This window comes from Oncorhynchus masou, chromosome 15, assembly GCF_036934945.1.
Source record: "Oncorhynchus masou masou isolate Uvic2021 chromosome 15, UVic_Omas_1.1, whole genome shotgun sequence".
NCBI classification, from domain to species: Eukaryota; Metazoa; Chordata; class Actinopteri; order Salmoniformes; family Salmonidae; genus Oncorhynchus; species Oncorhynchus masou.
In genome coordinates, this window is record NC_088226.1 from 33,676,385 (window position 1) to 33,691,445 (window position 15,061).

The window sequence follows — 15,061 nt, forward strand, 5'->3', positions numbered from 1 at the left end:
GATACCCAATTACATTTAACTGACACGTTTCATTTTTTATTTTTTTTCCCCCACAAGGGAACTTCGAGTGTGGCATTCAGTATAAAAACACACACGACAAGTAGAAGGAGTTGAGATGGTGGTTGACATGGTGCAGGAGCATAAAACCACCTGACAATGCATAGTGAAAGTATACACACCCCTTGCAGTCTTCCCATTTTTCTGCCTCAAATTATATCTTTTTTTTAACCGATCTACACAACCTAGTCCACACTTTCAAAGTAAAAGACAAAATATTGAAAATGAATCTTCAAAAAAAAATGACGTATTGATTGCATGCCTTCAACACCCAAGTTAATACTTTGTGGAAGCACCTTTGGCAACCATCACAGCTGTAAATCACTTTGAATAAGACTACCAACCTCGCACAACTCTTAAGAGAAACACAAATCAATTGTTTTTCTCAAAATTGCTCAAGCTCAGTAAACTTGGTTGGGAATCATTGATGGACTGCAATACATTTTTTTTTTTTACTGATTTTCAAGCAGATTAAACCAGGACTGAGAATGCACCTTTCTGGAACACTCACCACCTCTTGGAAAGCCATTCTGGTGTGCCTTTGGTATTAACATTTGTGTCATTGTCCAGCTGAAAACCTAACCCCGGGATAGTGTCATTTTTCCAGAAGACTACAGCAGGTTTTTCTCTAACTGTTCTAACTGGGCTTTGCTCCTCATATTTATTTTGATCCTGACAAACCTCCCAGTCCCTTGCTGGTGACAAGAATACCCATCATATGATGCTGCAATACTTAAAGATACAGAGTATCAACAACACTGCATTCACGCCACATTACTGGCATGTATGATAAAGTGAAAAGAAGTTAGGTTATAAATCGGGGGGGGGGGGGGCAAAGTACGACCCCAATGTTTTTTTACCCCTTTTTACATCCAATTTCGTGGTATCCAATTGGTAGTTACAGTCTTTTTCGTTCGCTGCAACTCCTGTACGGACTCGGGAGAGGCGAAGGTCGAGAGCCATGCGTCCTAAGAAACACGAAACTGCTTCTTGACAATGCCTGCTTAACCCGGAAGCCAGCCGCACCAATGTTCGGAGGAAACACCGTACACCTGGCGACCGTGCCAGCATGCATGCGCCTGGCCCGCCACAGGAGTCGCTAAAGCGCGATGGGACAAGGAAATCTCGGCCTACCAAACCCTAACCCGGACGACGCTGGGCCAATTGTGTGCCGCCTCATGCGTCTCCCGGTCACGGCCAGCTGTGGCACAGCCTGGGATCGAACCCGGGTCTGTAGTGATGCGGTGCCATAGACCGCTGCGTAACTCAGGAGTCCCCCGCAAATTGATTTTAACAAACAATTAATCCCCCCAAAAATGTGCCCCTCCATTGAATTTCTTAATCCCAATGTGGCCCTCGAGCCAAAAAGTTTGCCCACCGCTGTTCTAAATATACACCATTTCGAGGCTTTCATAATCAAATAAATTAGACCGCCCACAATTCTTCATCATTACACGACTGTTCTAATTTCAATCATCCTCTTCACCCTCAACATTCAGATCAATCTGTTAATGCGAAATGACACAACGACAAGGTTCCAGTTTAACAAAGTTTACTATACTGTATGAACACACTGCAATGTAGCCATTCCACTCAAGGCTAGGTACATCAACAACCAAATTTCCCGCGCAGACACACTCTTATCAGAGTGATAGCCCCGTAATAACAGAAATATAGGGATACTTAATACATGAACTTAACAGAATCAAATTCAATCACCCTCATCATTCAGTTCATTGAAGTCACATGCACCATTATCAGTTCCGGTTTCTATCACCCATTCATCCATTGAAGACAAAATAGCATATTTTATTAAGTTTCTAGTTTTTGCTTAGTAGTCAGAGCAATGCTGCCGCGCGAGTGGTCATGTGCTGAACACATTGACAGCACAGATATTCTTGGAAAAAGTTACATTTGGAAATGGAGCTGTACCTCTAGAATTTTGCGATATTGGACAAAGTGTCAGAGCAAATTCTGCAGTTTCTTTCTGATACTATATAGAAATCAAAATGTTTTACCTGCATGGGACTTGAAAAGGTTATGCTCCTTTCCCTGCATCTGTCAATTACAAGACGTACCTCTCTCTTCATGTACAATTTGACAACTGATAATATTGTCACTCATCAGATTGTCAATTTAATCTTGTCTATAGGCCAACCATTTAGGTATGAAATTTGTTTCGGTATAGTTTAGGTCAGTGGAGGCTGCTGATGGGAGGATGGCTCATAATAATGAATGGAATGGAGCAAAAAAATGGAATGGCATCAATACGTGGAAACCATGCGTTTGCTGTATTTAAAATCATTCTTGCTCAGTTGTTGTTGGCCTCCTACTCCTCTTTGTATTCTGGTTAGAGCCAGTTTATGCTGTTCTGTGAAGGGAGTGGAAGCCCCCTTCATTTTTCAGAACAAGAAAAGACTGACAAGTTTCAGAAGAAAGTATTTGTTTCTGGCCATTTTGAGCCTGTAATCGAACCCACAAATACTAATGCTCCAGATACTCAACAAGTCTAAAGAAGGACAGTTTTATTGCTTCTTTAAAATCAGAACTGTGCTAACATAATTGCAAAAGGGTTTTCTAATGATCAATTAGCCTTTTAAAATGATAAACTTGGATTAGCAAACAACGTGCTTGAGTTTCAGCTAAGGCATAGGGAAGGTCGCTGGTATATATTAAATAAAGAAGTGGCCCAAGGCAGCTGCCCTGCGGTATTCCACAGTTTAACACGAGGGGAAGAAAATGAACCATTGATATAGGTGGACTGTTTCCTGTCAGTTAGATATGACTGTACCCAATTCAATGCTACCTCCTTAAAACCATAATGCATTAATTTTGTCAAAATTATTTAATGATTCACGAAATCAAATGCTGCACTGATATCTAAAAATAGTACACCCACAAACTTGCCATTATCCATAGCATTGAGCCACTGGTCAGTCATATCAACCAATGCAGTGGTAGTGGAATGTTTTTTGCGATAAGCATGCTGATTGGCTGTAATCAGATCATTCTTTTCCATGTACTCCCATATTTGTCTACTCACAATACCCTCCAATATTTTAATGAGTGTAGGGAGTAGACTACTTAGTCGACTATTGGCAGGAGTAATGGGTTCTTTGCAGTCTTTCGGAATAGGACACAGTTTCGCATGCTTCCATTCATTTGCAAACATCCCCTTTTCCAGTGATCAATTAAACATGTATCACAGTGGAACAGTCTGGGGAGCAGCACAGCGAAGCAAAAAAATTGTCCATAAGACCATAACCTGTAGATTTATCATCAGGTAATGACTTCAAAAGGTTTAACACCTCCTCCACCGACACCGTTTGCAGACTAAAAGAGCAGGTCTTGTTGCTCATAATATGACCATCAATCCATTGGACAATAGCTTGTTTGGAAGAATGTATGTTTACATTGTTGCTCGGTAAATACATTTTCTTTGTAAAAAAAATCTGCAAAATGATTGGCAATATCAACTGGTTTTGTTATTATTCTCCCGTCAACCTCCACACTAGATGGGCATGATGAGATAGATGTACCAAGTAAGCCCTTAACTGTGTTCCATACCTTTTTAGAATCATTTTTACAATCAATAAAAGCGTTGTAAAACAACTTTTTTCTCTCTTTCGATTCAATTTAACTGCATAATTACATAATATTCTATAATTCTGTTCATCAATTTCTAATTTTGACTTGGCTGATAAGACTTTTGCCATATTTCTTTGAGAAAAAGCCTCACCCAGTTCATCAATCCATGGAGATGGACGAGCACCAACTGTACTCTTTCATATCGGGGCATGATGGTCCATTACCTCAGTGAGCAAATCAATAAAAACATTGTGTAGCGTGATTTAAATCATCCTCTAGATAAATCAGCAGACAAATCATTTAGAAATAGCTCATGATTAAATATTTTAAAATTTCTCTTGACCACAATCCTTGGGGGTTTCTTTGGAACCTTGGTGTTCAAGGTTATGGTCACAATATTATGGTCTGTCCAGCCCACTGGCAATGATCTGGCTTTTAAGCATTGCAATGGTATATTACAGAAAATCAGATCAATGCATGCGTCTGAACGATGACCCAACTTAATTGATGATCTAGTAGTATCATTAACCATTTGTTTCAAACCACAGTTCTTTGTATATCTCATCAATTTTGTTCTAAATGTATATTAAAATCACCCAAGATAAATACATCTCTGTTGCTATCTGTGGCCTGGTGAAACCCAGTACATAAGTTATCCAGATAGACCTCCTAGCTCTAAGGTATCCTATACACACATCCTACCAATATGGGTGCCTGGAGAGACAGATGTACTTGAGCCCATAGTGCCTCTACTTAACATACATGAAGGTCATCCCTGCTCTTAAAAGGGTATATGATTCTGAATGTACAGTGCTACACCCCCACCATTCCTATTCCTGTCTCTTCTCAGTAGACCATATGCATGAATGTTAATTTGCCCATCATTTACAGATGCATCTAAATGTGTTTTGTTCAAAGCCAAAATATGACCAAGTTAAAAACCTCATGTATTTTGTTAGGAAGGCTACATACATTAACCTGAGCAATATGCAACCCTTTCCTTGTCAAGTGGAGATCAATAGAGCATGTATCTGTTATAGTTGAAGTTGTCATGATACACAACACACAAACTCAAATTTGAACATTAAATTAAAATAGCCAGGGAGTTACTCTAGAGTCCCGTTGATATAAAGTTTATCCATCACCATGGAGACTCGTTGATTCAGGCAACGCTTTTCCTTCATGGGATATAGTTTTTTTCTCCTGTGATCTCGGTGGGGAAGTGATCATTCATGCTAAAATCAGTGTTTCTGAGTCCTCTGCCCATGTTCTTCGTCATTTCCTTTTGCTTAAATTTGTCAAAACATGCAATAATAGCCCGTGGCCTATTTCCAGAGGCCTTGCCTATTCTATACACTCTGGAGAAAGTGACATTACGCACAACATCAGTGGGCAGTTTTAGTTTAGTTGACATAAAGTCTCGGACTGTGTCCTCACAGCCTCTGCTGTTGTCATTCTCCGGTATCCCTGAAAATATTAGATTGTTCCGCATTGATCGACATTGTTCATCAAGCAAGGTTTCTTTAAGTTGTTTGCTCTCCCTTTGCACCACCTCCACCTTGCAATGAATAGAGTCTATAGTACCTTTCAGCGCCGTGTTCTCTTTCCTTGGATCATCAATCTGACGTTGGCTGAATTCTAGACTGGCACATAATGCATTAATGTCCTCTCGTAATATATCCAAGATATCAAGTTTGGCAATCCTTTCATTGATGGATTTTAACCAGTCCACATCCATATCAGTAAACCTCTCCCCACTCGCTCTTACTAGGGGTTGGTTTGGTTCCACCGTTGATACCTATTGGCCAAACTGGTTTTGGTTTGTTTTGTCGATTGGGTTGGTTGTCCTTAACAATGCTTGAATCCTTCGAAACTCAAAGAAACATGTCGCTGGTTCGTAAGTATCTCTCGTCAATGAACAGTTCAAGCTCTTCAATGGATTCTGAATCATCCAGCGTGATTACAGGCAGAGTTAAACACACAAACAAACTGTTCAGCCGCAAACGAAGAGCCTCCTCTCTGGGCTTTGTCTCGCAAGGAGCAGGGGGCACAATGAAGTGAGAATTGATTACAGTTGCTGATGATGGCCTCTGTATGCCTACGTAGATATTCCATTAAAAAAAAAAGTCTTATTTTATATCTGCCATTTCCAGCTACAATAGTCATTAACAACATTAACAATGTCTACACTGTATTTCTGATCAATTGAAAGATTTTAAGTGCTTTTCTTTCAAAAGCAAGGACATTTCTAAGTGACCCCAACCTTTTGGAAAGTAGAGAAAAAAAATGGGGGGGGGGGGGGGGTGTAGATGCCTACCATTTTAAATCAAATAGATAAATTATCCTTGGTATGAGCATCTTAAAACAATTCCCCCCCCCAGCTTAGACTAGAGGGTTGAAACAGTTGCATAGTTTAATTGCTGTGGTAGGAAAAAAACTGAGGATGGATCAGCAACATTGTAGTTACTCCACAATACTGACCTAATTGACAGAGATAAAAGGAAGCCTGTACAGAATAAAAATATTCCAAAACATGCTTCCTGTTTTCAACGCGGCACTAAAGTAATACCGCAAAATATGTGGCAAAGCAATTCACTTTTTGTCCCGAATACAAAGTGTTGTTTTGGATTTTCACCAAACATTACTGAGTAGCACTCTCCATATTTGCAAGCATGGTGATGGCTGCGTCATACTATGAGTATGCTTGTAATTGTTAAGGACTGTGGAGTTTTTAAGGATAAAATAAACCTAATGGAGCTAAGCACAGGCAAAATCCAAGAGGAAAACCTGGTTCAGTCTGCTTTGCTGTATTTTAATCCCACTTTGTAACAACAAAATGAGGAAAAAGACAAGGGGTGTGAATACTACTCTACCTCAATTACCTCGTACATCGACTCGGTACTGGTACCCCATGTATTTAGCCAAGTTATCAATACTAATTGTATATTTGTCGGGTTATTATTTTTCTCAGCATTGTTGGGAAGGGCACACAACTAAGTATTTCACCGTTAGTCTACACCTGTTTACAAAGCGTGACAAATACAATTTGATTTGAACATCTAACTCAAGAACAGTTGTATTTTTCAGAGAGACAATTACACACATTTTAATGCCAAAGACAGACCACAATGGCTTTCCAAGAGCTGGTGAGACGTTCCTGAATGGTCCAGTCTCAGCCCTGACTTACATCTGCTTGAAGATTAGAGACAAGGTTTGAATATTGCTGCCCATCAAAGATTCCCAACCATATTTACTGAGCTTGAGCCATTTTTGACAAAAACAATTGATATACATTGCCTTAAGAGCTGTGCAAGGTTGGTAGACTCTTATTCAAAATGATTCAGTTTTTAAAAGAAGCTTCCACCAATTATGAACTATGGGGAGAGAAGACATATGCAATCAACACATCTTGATTATTCATATGGAAAATGTTATATTATTTTGCTTTCAATTTGAAAGTGTGGAGTAGGGTGTGAAGATCAGTAGAACAAAATTTGAATGTAATCCCTTTTAAGATATATTTTTAAGGCAGCAAAATGAAGACTGCACAAGGGTTGCAAATGCAAATGAAGACTGCACAAGGGTTGTGTAGACTTTCCCTAGCGACTGTAAATGTAAGATAATTTCTCTTAATAGCTGCAGATAAAGGATGATTGGTCATTGCTGAGCGTGGAGCAAGGTGAGGAGGGAGATGAAATAGTGGGAGGCTAGGTAGGTACCTTCAGAAGCAGTGAGCTGCACCTCAGTCTTCAGCAGAACAGGATCTCCCCAGGTGGACAGGGCTGGGGACTTGGAGTGTTTCTCACCATACAACTGACCTGAAAACAAACATCCCAAGCAGCTCATCGTCAACACACCCACACTGCATGATACACAAATGGACCAAATCTAGGATAAAACGATAAGAAAAATTTCATAACGTTTCACAACGCAGCTGCGCTGCTGCCAGCAGCGGTTTGGGTCTCACAGTACATCCCTTTCAGATGGATAAGCATTGCACCTGTACAGGTAGCCTAGAGGTTAGAACGTTGGGCCAGTAACCGAAAGGTTGCTGGGTCAAAACCCCAAGTTAACACACTGTTCCCTGGTAGGACGTCACTGTAAATAATAATTTGTTCTTCACTGACTTGCCTAGTTAAAAAGGTTCAATTATTATTATTTTTTTTTTTAAATACCATTACTGTACCTTTATTTCACCTCACAAAGTTTGCATTTACTTCTCAAAGTATTGCCATACAGGAAATCACTGCGGTCGCTTGCCTTTCTCTGGCATTTTTCCAACTTAAAGACAATGACGTAGCGGTGGAGTCGATACTCCCGGTGTCGACTCCCATTTCTGAATATCAATATTAGATTCCGCTAGGAATTAGTACGGCAACTAATCAAACGCTTGCATATTTTATAGCGAACTAGCGAGGGACGGAGAGAGAGGGGAGGGGCACAGTACAGGCAGGTCGGCCACCAGGCAGAGTCAGGACCGTGCACTAGGCCCATCTTCAACACATTAAAAAAAGCTGTATTTCGCAATGCAATATGCTGCAATTTCACGCAACTTCAGTAAAGCAGGGCTTATCATCAATGAATAGCTTAGGATATTCCACATGCAACAGACCAAAGACTGAACACACTCACATTATTATTTGAAGAGAAAGAGCAGGCCAGCCAGCGCGTGGGAGAGGGAGGAGGGGGCAGGCAGAAATAATTACTCTATTCCTTGCAATGTCAAGGTATGCCTTGCAAATTCACCAAAGGTAGCCTTATGTTCGCTTCTTCCTCTCTGGTTTTATTTAAATTACAACCTTCCCCAGGCCTTTATAGCCGGTAATCAAGTTAGGCTATAACTCGGAAAATAATATGTTTTGTGATAACTGCACTGATTTACATTTTGTGGGGGAAAAACAAGTCCTTGATTAGGGATTTTCCTTAACGTAAAGATCCCAATTTCTTTTTAAACGTTTTAACATTTCAACGTTCACACCCCTAGCAGTAACTGTAATTTGCGTGAAAATGGATCTCTGTGTGTGTGTGTACATCTGTTCCTATACCTCCTTTCTTCACCACCAAGGTCCACATGTCTCTCCAGCTGAGGTTGAGGCCCGCCTGGCTCCCAAGCCCCTTCAGCAGGTTTTTAGCAGACTCTTTCAGGTGGAACGTCCCCTCATCCTAAAAGGTAAACAATACAACACAAACAGACGGGCACAAAACACTAAATTATTAGCCTTACTCTACATTAGCCCATTGAGCGCTTTAAGTGTATTGCATGCAAATACAATAGCTTTGATGCAAGTCACTACTAATGCATCAAAAACTAGCTTATACTATAGTATATACATACGCAAAACCGGAAGGGAGTTAGTGAGTGACTCACCTTGATAGTGAAAATGAGGACCCTGCCACGCGTCACCATGTTGAGGAAGAGGATCATGGCCTCGTCCTCATGGGGAGAGTAGGTGTCAAATATCCTCTTGGCCATCACATGGCCCTGCACACACACACAACAAAGTGACATTTATGCTGCAGACCAACAAATAGACGTTGTCTAGAGAGGAGAGGTTGGTTTAGCAATAGGGCGATTCCACAGTAACAAACTGAGACAAGATTTTTCACTTTAAACTGATCAACTATAAAACAATGACTGCAAAGTTAAACCATACAACTCTATGCACAAGCACTACTTTTAACCAATTCCACTGAACATTTGACAAAAACATATTTACTTGGAGAACAATGCAAATTAAAAGTTTGGTAACTGAATGACGGCACAAACAGCCAAAACCATCCTCGTAACAAACTTTGTATCTTAACTGTTCCTCAAGTAAACGCGTTTCAGCAAAACGTGGGAATTGTTCAAAGTAGACCTTGTGCATACAGTTGTGTGGTTTGTTTAACTTTGCAATGATTGGTTTTTGTTTGACATTTTAAAGTGAAAAACCTGAGTCTCAGGATCACTGATACCATGGAATTGCCTACTACCAAGACTAGAAGTTTCATCTCATTATGTTGTCGACATGTTGTGGTTCATGAATGCTTGAAAAACAAAGGCTAAATTGAAACACTGCTCACAAGTGCAGAGGGAAAAACACCCGTTTCAGTGTGTCTCTAGGTGAAGAGTCAGAAGTGCTTACTTACTGTAGCCTGGTTGAGGACTATCACGTGAATGCCTCGGCCCTGCTCCCGCATTTCATCCTCCAACACCTGGAGAGGGACACACAGAAAACACAAGCACCTTTCAATATCAATAGTTAAATCATAAATCACACTATGAAACCCAGTTTATAAGACACACATGAACAATAAGCCAGATTCACACTAGAGCCAGATCTCACACTAGAGCTGGCTCAGATCTTTTTTTATTCAAATTCATTGTCTTTTCCAGAAACTACAGAGGATATGTACCTAGGCCAGTGGAGTTCAGCTGAGTTTGGCTCAGTAGTGTGAAAAGAGTAGGCTTATAGTGAAATGCCTACAAGTACTCACAGTGGTGCCGTCCACTGCCACATAGACTTTGGAGCGACTGGAGTACACCTCAATGTCCAGGACCTTCCTACCGCTTGCCGTCTTGCGCGGGGTCTCCATGTTGGGCAGGGCGTCGTCTTTAAACGAGCATGGGAAAGTTCAGCCATTTTGAATTGTGGAAAGTTGCTTCATAAGTTGACATAACATTGCTCAGCAGTACAAATTCCATAGATCAACAACTTTGTTAGGCTATGGTTAGTGAGAAACAGCTTTTGACATCGAAAATTGAAAAGTGTGAAACAAATGGAAGAATTGACAAGATCTCACCATACTCCTGCACTGCCTCTTCCTCATTGGCTACTCTTCTTGTGTCTAAGATTAATTTGATATTTACAATGACTGTGACCAGCAGAAATAGAACCGCTCCAGCCTGCACAGAGGAAAAAGTCAAGTTGATTTCTCAAAAATACCTCAAATGTAGGGTAACCAAAAGTGATAGTGAATGGTAGCTGAACTGGCAAAACAACATGTATCTAGGTTCACCTGGCAGCCTCGGCGGAGAGCTCGCTTGTTAGTTAATTTGTACTTCCAGGTGAGATAGAGGCTCCGTTGCTGGCGAGGGATGAACGGTTTTGCTCGAGGATTCGGTGTCCAGGTGTCCATACCTGACTGTGGCACGAGACTGCAAACCCTCTCCACCTCCTACTGCTGAGCACGTTACAACAATAACGCATATGCCTACACAGCATCCAGTCCAAGCTGATGACCAGTTGCAGTGACTAATTAGTTGCAATCACCTCGTCATCTTGAAAGCAGAGAGAGCAGAAGTTGAAGAATGCAGTAGCTAGCTAGTTTATGTGCACAGTTATCGAACGGTAGCATAACAACAAATGTTTGATTGTGCAAAATAAATAACATATTAATGTTAATAAACATAACATGGCTAGTAGTATAACTAATTAGTAGCTAACACACCAAGATAATTCAAATTAACTAATGAAGGATATTTTTTTTAATTTTATGAAATATTTATTCTAATTTTTATTTTTAACCACCACCACAGGTTCATCACACCCATAAATACTGTATTTGGCTAGCTAGGAGGTCTTAATTTTTCTGCTAGCAAAACTAACGAAGATGTCACTTTCCTATGGTAATGAGGAAACCTTTAAAATAAAAGCCTTTATTTCAAAATATTGCAAGATGGCCAACTCATTGAAAATATGACATTTTAATCAGTGTTGAAGAATGCAAGAAGGAATTTATGATTCAAATAACCAACATCATCAAGCATTGATTATTTGAATCAGCTGTATAGTGCTAGGGCAAAAACCAAAACATGCACCAGGGGATGGGGGGGAAAATCAACAATCAACCCCAGCAAGCACTACAAGACTGTCTTGCCGAGACAGATCTCAAATAATGAGGTGAGAAGTGGTTTAATTTGCATAAAATAATTAGTGTCACAAAAACTTAGCATTCATCTCTAAATATAATGTGCGTCCTTTTCTTTCAGTTTGTGCTGGTGGTTCCCACCTTGGTGCCTTAGTGGATGGCATTGTGCCGATGCAAAATCGTCATTACGAGTTGCGTCAAAACATGACAAACTATTTCCAAGACAATGTCTTGCAAATGACTAAAACCCTGCAATGCCACTTGAAATTATAGGTCTGTGTCCTTGACTTCCCAAAAATATCTAAAGTACCAGGAGCAGCTAGCATTGGAGTATGAATGCTAAGCATGGGAGCTGGGTGTGACTCACAGAAGGGCTCACCGTGCCTCTGGTGCCACGATAAAGAACACCTGAGTGATGATTATGCCAATTTTGACACTTTGTTCGAGGAACTGCGGTGTATGGGTGCAACTTTGACTTCTGGGAGTGGAAGGAACGCTGGCCAGATCTCCAGGACTACCAATTCTAGTGGACCCCCTTAGTACCCTCGCCTCAAGCCTCACCTGATGGGCCCACTTGCTCATACTTACGCTGGACAGTGCCAAGAAAATCTTACACTTAAGTGTAAGATTTTCTTGGCACTGTCCAGACCATAAATGTTGTTTGTTTTGTTATGTATTCGGAAGTTTGGATATGCATATGCATGGTTGTATTGGATATAAAACACTAACGTTTCTGAAACTGTTAAAACTAATGTCTGTGAGTATAACATAACTAATTTGGCAGGCAAAACCCCAAGCACAATCCATCCAGGAAAAAAATAAAAAATAATTATGGTCATTGGATTTTCCAATGCTTTTCTATGGGGAAGCTGAATTATAAGGTCCCAGATTGCAGTTCCTATGGCTTCCACTAGATGTCAACATTCTTTAGAAATTGTTCGATTTTTATTTTATTTTTTAAATGAAGAAGTAGTCGTATTCTTTCTAAGTGTCACTCAGGTGGACTCTAATCTTTTGGTGCGTGTGAATGAGAGCGCGCGCCGTGTTGTTTTTCTCCAGTATTGGATTATTTACATTTTAGGGTACCTGCGGTTGAATTAGAAACGTTGTTTGAAATGTAGGCATGTTGGGCGAGTTGGAACCAGTGTATTTCGGAATCAATATAAAGAAGGACTTTAGGACTTTCAACCATTCATTGTGTAACAGACCTTTGGGATTGCAAAAAGATGATCTTCAAAAGGTAAGCAATTTATTTTATCGCTATTTCTGACTGTTTGGTTGGAAAATGTTTTTCATGCTTTTGTATGCGGGGCGCTGTCCTCAGATAATGGTATGCTTTCACCGTAAAGCCTTTTAGAAATCTGACAAAGTGGCTGAATTAACAAGAAGTTAATCTTTAAGCCAATGTATAACACTTGCATTTTTTATGAATGTTTATTATGACTATTTCTGTATTTTGAATTTGGCGCTCTGCAATTTCACAGGATGTTGTCGAGGTGGGTCGCTAGCGGCACGCCTGCGCCAGAAAGGTTAATAATGGTGGTGGGGACAAGGTCGGGACCCCAGCCTAAAACCTCACCTGATGGCCCACCAGCGACAACTAAAACACTTCCATCTCCACTTTTACATTGGCACAAATAATTTGTAAAAAAATATCTTTAACCCAATGTAATGCATATACAGTGACTTGCATTGTGGCCAATGTAATGGGTGGCATACAAGGTCAGTAAAACTACGTATTATTCAGTGCCCCATGAAATAACACTATATATAGTTTCTACAGATTCTAGAGTACTCCCAACCCCTCTTTTACACAGCAGTTATTTTTTATGTAGGCCAATATGTAATTTATAGGCCTACAGTTAATTTCATTGGACCACTGGAATGGGTGGATTAGAAAGTGCTGCTGGGTATGTAAACCACAATCCCCCAAGAAATAACACCATATCTACAGACCCTACCGAGTAATCCCAAACCTACTTTTACATCGGCAGAGTTGTTTCTTTCTCTATAAGCCGATATGTAATTTATATGCAGCGTATTGCATTGCAGTGAATGGAGTGAGGGAGAACAAGGAGTCACCAGCACACTCTATTAAACCCTTTGCCGAACACAATAGACCAATTAAAGTTTTGTAGACTGGAGTAGTTCCAATTACAGAAATATTTGTATTTTATTAAAAGTGTATTTATTTACATTACTTATTTAACTAGGCAACATATAGCCTTACATAATAGCTTTCAACATACTAGTACTGGTGTACACTTTCTACAGAAATGCTGGTATAAATAATACAATCTAAAAAATAAAATTTAAAAAAGTTGCCTATATGTTCCAATAATTTAGCTTTAAAACATGCTTATTAATTAAAACTATAATGTTGATAACATGGATGGTCAGTCCTTGCATCCATAGGTCGGTCAATTAAGTTGAGAGTGGAACACTTCTCCAGACCCATCCCTTCCCTGTTTCAGTAAAACAACTTTGGGGACAAGGCTTTGTTATTGTTTCAACTTCTGATTGCAGCTTTTGTTGCAACGCTGTGAAAACAGTTGTATTGCACTAGAGTGGAAAAAAAACGATATTGCCAAAGTTTAGCATGTCTTTGTATGGGGACTCTTATTTTGAATAAATGTCCGCCATCATCCTGCCAGAACAATATCCTGCTGCAAAGAGAACGGTAATGAGGTTTTAACAAACCAATGCAGCTAACGTTAACTGGCTAGCTAACGGTAACAAGAGCACTCGTTGCTGACTGGTTGTCTGATATGTATCTATTTGCATAACAACTCAAGTTAAATTGTAGTAGCTATCTAGCTAGCAAGTAATAACTCAACACTTACGCCGGCCGTAGCTTGCAGGACAATCGCTGGAGTTGCTTTTGTGTAAATGGAAGCTGGCTATCGGCTGCCAACTGCTAGACTGACGACTCTCACACTAAATTCTTCCGCTGCTCTGTCGGCCGCTAGTCTCGCAAAGCACCCTGATCCTGCGAGCTTTAGTGACGTGAAGTTCATGAACGATTCGTTCTTCTTCTTCTTCTTCCTCAAATTTGTATTGGCGTATCGCAATCGTGTGATGCTTACACCGCCTCCTACTGTACTGGAGTGTGAGTGTAACAGTACTCTTCTTGCGTTGTGGACAATCAATCATCCATACCCATCCAGTGAACAAGCACCAAACCAGGAGTGCAGAGTTGGATGGTGAGCCGTGCAATTTTGTGCTGTTTCTATCAGGTACATTGTTAAAATAGTAGATTGTATATTGTAATTGCTGTATTATTTTTGGTAACATTGTTGCCCAATGAACAAGCACCAAACCAGCGTGCGTGACGGCAGAGTTTTTTAATTTTTTAAAGGTGTATTTATTTTTTAACAACAAATCAATACTGGAAGTACATGTGGGAACACAAGTGTATATATAAATAATATACAAAGGACAATTAGGCTAGGGTACAATATCACATTACACAAGGACCTTAGCAATGTCTACGCTGTATTTCTGATAAATGTTATGTTATTTTAAATGGACAAAAACATTTTATTTTCTTTCAAAAACAAGGACA

General features: G+C 40.1%; 1 protein-coding gene across 3 annotated transcripts in view; it reads right to left on the bottom strand.

Annotated features, from left to right (window-relative positions):
- The window catches only part of pomgnt1 (protein O-linked mannose N-acetylglucosaminyltransferase 1 (beta 1,2-)), a 29,103-nt gene extending 14,591 nt beyond the window's left edge, over positions 1-14,512 (bottom strand). For 2 of the 3 annotated variants that reach the window (XM_064989135.1, XM_064989137.1), the window contains exons 1-8: positions 14,340-14,512; positions 10,645-10,906; positions 10,429-10,531; positions 10,123-10,238; positions 9,775-9,840; positions 9,014-9,127; positions 8,691-8,808; positions 7,365-7,463 (exon numbers count right to left, since the gene is read on the bottom strand). In XM_064989135.1, the coding sequence (XP_064845207.1) occupies positions 7,365-7,463; positions 8,691-8,808; positions 9,014-9,127; positions 9,775-9,840; positions 10,123-10,238; positions 10,429-10,531; positions 10,645-10,764 (736 nt within the window). In that variant the 5' untranslated portion in view covers positions 10,765-10,906; positions 14,340-14,512. The remainder of the gene's footprint in view (positions 1-7,364; positions 7,464-8,690; positions 8,809-9,013; positions 9,128-9,774; positions 9,841-10,122; positions 10,239-10,428; positions 10,532-10,644; positions 10,907-14,339) is intronic. The other variant, XM_064989136.1, reaches the window with a different exon arrangement.
- Between the last annotated feature and the right edge of the window lie 549 nt (positions 14,513-15,061).